The 5,000-nt window shown below is 48.5% G+C and overlaps 1 protein-coding gene across 1 annotated transcript in view; it reads right to left on the bottom strand.

Moving 5' to 3' along the window:
- Window positions 1-3,516: 3,516 nt before the first annotated feature.
- rps27.2 (ribosomal protein S27, isoform 2) overlaps window positions 3,517-5,000 on the bottom strand; it is a 1,784-nt gene continuing 300 nt past the window's right edge. The window contains exons 2-4 of the mRNA XM_027011492.2: window positions 4,661-4,769; window positions 3,842-3,952; window positions 3,517-3,752 (exon numbers count right to left, since the gene is read on the bottom strand). Of these exons, the coding sequence (XP_026867293.2) occupies window positions 3,724-3,752; window positions 3,842-3,952; window positions 4,661-4,769 (249 nt within the window). The 3' untranslated portion in view covers window positions 3,517-3,723. The remainder of the gene's footprint in view (window positions 3,753-3,841; window positions 3,953-4,660; window positions 4,770-5,000) is intronic.

Below are 5,000 nucleotides of genomic sequence, written 5' to 3'. Positions count from 1 at the left end.
ATGCAGTTTTCTCCTAATCTAAGTGTGTGTGTGTGTTAGGCAGCCCCTCCTCCATCACATCCTCACACTCATGGAGCTGAAGCTCGTCCCCTCCTTCTCCATAATCCAGGTGGATTGTGTCACCTGTCTCTCTGTGTCCCCCCACATGGACTCCATGTCTGCTCACGCCAGCTCTGGGCCGACCGCATGCAGGATTATCCTAACTGATCACAGACAGATAATTGACAGTGTGTTGTGTAGGGAGGCAGGGCCAGTGCTCTGTGGGGCCTGAATGGTCAGCCTGCATCTGTCCGCAGTGGACAGTATTTGGAAGTGTCTTAAGCTCCTCCCACAAGCACGTGCAAGTTTTTCAGGGGTGCATTTCCTCTTCACAAATGCACACACACGATCAGGTGAGTTGGGTGGGAAGACCCCAGCCTCAGTCCAACACAAGCTTCTCAGTGAGTAACAGCTGTATCACCAGCATATAAGAGATGGGATTGGTCAGAGGCCTGGCAGTGGGCGCGGTCAAAGTCAAAGGAGCTCTTCAGACTGGATACAGGAGCTCCACTCACCTTTACACAGGTATCTCTCTCTCTCTCTCTCTCTCCTAAGGCAAGACTTTGCTGTGTGAGTAGATGTCAATGTGTGTGTGTGTGTGTGTGTGTGTGTGTGTGTGAGAGAGAGAGAGACGGGCAATGACAGTTGCTCATCCAGATCTTTTGTGTGTGTGTAGATGTCAGTGTAAGTGACGGCAAAGACATTGCTAAGAATCCTCCGGTGTGTGTGTGTGTATGGTGGACGATGACAGGCTCTGGATGTTGTGTGTGTGTGTGTGTGTGTGTGTGTGTGTGTGTGTGTGATGGACGATGACAGGCTCTGGATGTTCTGTGTGTGTGTGTGATGGACGATGACAGGCTCTGGATGTTCTCTGTGTGTGTGTGTGTGTGTGTGTTGCCCTGGGCAGTGTGGAGACTGGACTAGCGGAAAACTAGGGGTGTTAAAGATCCAGCCAAAACACACACAGGTAAGATACAAACTTACAAAGACACAAACTATCCAAACAGGGTGTGTCTGTTTTGTGTGAGTGTGTCTCAGTGCTGGTGAAGGCATGTGTGGTGGGCAGGACCAGCGGCCCACACACAACCCAACCAGCAGTTTACTGATGAGATACAGATACTGGTAAACATACAGCGTCAGGAGTGGAGACACAGTCAGCAAAGCAGTTAAGTCCTCTGGCATTTAAAATGCTGGAAACTGGCTTTGAGTTCCCTCTCCCTCCCTCTCAGAGGGTGTGAGAAAGAGCGGGAGGAGACAGAGTGACAGACGACGGTAGGAATGAATGAGACACCCCCGTAGGAAAAAAACACAATGATATTTTAATTCGTATTTATCTACATGTATAATTATTATATATCTGAAACAAAATGAGAAGGATCCATATATATCGGACTTTATCACAACGAAGCTCCTGCCAAAATTTTGCATCTACATTATTGTCATGGTGAATGTTTTTTTTTTGTTGTTGGTTGTTTTTTTTTGGAAGCACCGTTTTAAGGGCACAGCGACCGCAGCACCTCGATCACACCGAGTAATTGTGAACCGATAGACTGTCATCAAAGGCCTTCATCACCACGTCGGTGGTGCAGAGAGATGAAAAATTATTGGACAAGCATCGAAGCAAAGTCCCTTGCAGTCTTCAAATGCAGACTGAAGACTCATCTATTTGCAGAATATTTAAAGGAGAATTGGCACTGCTCCCTTATTGACTGACTAATTTAGCACTTATTGTAGGGCATTGTTTATGCTTTTTAACAAACTCTAGCACTTATTGTTTATAGCACTTATCATTGTTTAAGATAGACCTTGTGTATTTTGCACTTCTAGCTATCAGCATTCATCCCTGTATTCTACAGTATTCTAGTTCATTGGTATATTTAATTCTAACCTACTATACTGTACTTGGATATATTCTCTGAGTAAATGACAAAGCACTTTTGTAAGTCGCTCTGGATAAGAGCGTCTGCTAAATGCCGTAAATGTAAATGAAAAACAACTGCCGTGAATCGCTGGGTTTTCAGAGATTAGGGTTAGATTAGCGTTAGAAAGCTGCTGGTCGGCTCACTTCATCCAGCATGAAGGGGTCCGCCAGACACGAGTGAGGGACACTCTTTGTCAGTTCAAAGCCATGCTCTTCCTCGTCGCTCTCACAACGCCAGCGTGTCACTCGAGCCAAGTTTACGTGTGCTTTGAACAGAGCGCTGCTGGCAGTAGTGTGGGCTTGTCGAGCATGGTTCCCCCTTCGCTTCGCTTCTCTGGATTCTTCTGCCATCTGCTGGTTTAGTTCCAATCAGACAGTCCAGCCCACTGCGTAGTGTTGGTGTACACGGACTCCCCTGTGCCATCATCACCGTCTACACACCGCTATCCCCCCACACGCACACTGTCTGAGTGACTATCCTTATAGACGGACAGACGGAAACAGCTGTAGGACAGTTAGGACGGCAGCACACACATCTGTACAGGTTTTCTGTTGTAGAATGTAATCTCCACTCGTAGCAGCTCACAAATCTGTTTACATGCCCACCTCCCCCTTCTGTCCTAAAAACTGCGTTTTCAGGTCACCATGACGATGTGCACTTGTGTGCCAGCCCTCAACTACTAGACCTCCAGCTCATTCTGGTGTTTGCTGTTTTGTCCTTCACTGCCACCATGTTCATAGGTTTAGTCCCTTCAGTTTTAACCAATACAGTGCCCCTTACTCTACTGCTGTAACCCACCCGCTAGTGTCAGTTTTTCAGGAATTCCTCTCACCTGCTGGTCCGTTTTGTGCGCAGATAACAGCATGGTGGTGTGTTTGTTGCCCACGCAGTCCCAGTGTTTCCACGTGAAGTTGTTATCTCTTCCATTAAACCTCCTCTTCCTTCACCAGTAAGAGCTTTTAAAGGTTCGGAGTTGTACAGAAACTACGTGGGCAGTGCTCACTCTAGCAGCGAATGGGCTGAGCACAGCCCGTGGTTCAGACCTCATCCACACCTGGGCAGATCCCTGCGCTGGACACAGTGGCTCTGGACTGCTCATACCACCCTGAACGGCAGGTCTCAATCATGGCTACCGTCAGGCTAAAATGAACTCCACATACTCTGAAATACCAGACTCTGAAGCTCTTGACCATGTACATCCTTCCTTCGAGTAAATACCACCTCCACCCAACAGAGTGAAACCTGAGTGCTGGTCAGCTCTGCAATACCAAATGTTCCGAGAGCTCAGAGAACGCTCACAGAATTTCCACTTTGAGCCAACGTTAGTCAGTCAACTCCGTGATGGGACCTTGACCTTCCCCTCATGTCTAGGTACCGGCACGGTGTTGACACCACACAGACGGCGTTTTTAACATTCTGGTGCCAGGTCTCCAACTTATCTGCACATTCTACACTCTATTCACGAGCACTTTAACTGAAACGCACACTACAAATGCACTCCATGTCTGGAAAACGCCAGCACGGGTCGGCCGCATTTAAACGCAAGGAAACAGCATAACGAAAAAACAACCCTTTATTTTAACTATTTTAAACAAGAGAAACAGGCTGGCAGATGAGCAGTGCAACAGGGCCCAGGCTGGAGGTGGCACCCCTCGCGTTGGAGTGGGGCCCCCCTCGGCCGGCACTCCACGGCCTTCGTACCAGTCCCATCCCTCCTGCTTTGGTCTCCTTCGTCCTCACAGACAGGTCGGAGAGAGACTGACTAGTGCTGCTTTCTCCTGAACGAGCACCCTGCGGGAGGAGAAACAGGAGAGGGATTGTTACAACACAGCTCACCTGGGCATGTGTTTGGGCAGCGCGTCAACGCAGAGTACACAGACCTTCTGTGAGGCGCGCTTTTCCTCCGGTGGGCTGGCACAGAACTGTGGAGCACCCTACACACAGTACTACTGTCTGCACATGGCTGAAAACTGTAGTGATCTTATAGCAACCTGTCGACACAGAACACAGAGGAAAAGTCAGTACAGAGGATAAAGTCAGCGGACGCTCGTACTGGGTCGGACAGGCACAGACTGGTTCACACCTTTCTTTGGGTGGTTAACGGCTTGCTGAGAACAGGATTTAAATAGCCAACGTGGTGGGGTCTGAAGTTCTTCTTGACGTGATGTACCACGCACAATTCACAGCTAGCTGTTTAGCTTAACTTCTTAATAAGCATGTGCACTTGTTGGTCCTGCCTTACATCTCTGCTTGCTGCACCAAAAGCTCCCCAGTAGGCGTCAAAGTGGCTGGCAGACTCGGATCATAAAATGTACTAAATGCCAAAGACAAAGTTCAGTTAAGACTATGTGAAGATGACCATATGGGTCGTCCATACAGACTTGGCAAAACAACGACCGCACAAAGTGTAATTATATTTAACCATTAGGTCCGAGTAACCTCAACTGTTGGTCCCTTTTCAGGTTTTAGTTAGTCTATCGTAGTATTGGTTAACTAGCTTAGTTTCAGAAAATGAAAACTGTCCCCACTATGATATTGAGCTCAAATCTGCAGGTAGACTTAATTCTGTTGTAAAATCCAGCTGGCAACCGAGACGTTGGGAACAAATGCAAAACATGCCCACCGACAGAGCGGCTTGGGTCTAACCTCAATACCAGATGCCATCTTAACGTCATTAACGACTCCCTAGCTTCAGTTACCCGGGCATTTGACGTCCATGAAATAGGAGTTGGGGCTCTGCACGAGACGTTTCTTCTTGTGCCTCCTCCGCTCCTCCTCTGGAGTTGGGTGCAGCAAGTCCTTCGCGAGCTACGGGAGAAAACAGACGAGGGACGCATTTGAGAAGCAGGCGTGAGCCGTGCGAGCTAGCTTAGCTTATTTTAGCTTCGCTTCCACTTCCCTCTAAGCGCTGCGCAGTTACATGGCACGGCGCATCATCCACGCGCACCACGGCGCTGAAGGAGCCTAAGCAAACGCGCTACTGTGCACGTGGCAAACGACTGCGTTTTTAAGCAGCGCGTGCCAAACTCCTTTTATTTA

This window comes from Electrophorus electricus, chromosome 14, assembly GCF_041902795.1.
Source record: "Electrophorus electricus isolate QZ-2024a chromosome 14, ASM4190279v1, whole genome shotgun sequence".
NCBI lineage: Eukaryota > Metazoa > Chordata > Actinopteri > Gymnotiformes > Gymnotidae > Electrophorus > Electrophorus electricus.
This window is presented reverse-complemented; position numbering and strand designations above follow the sequence as displayed.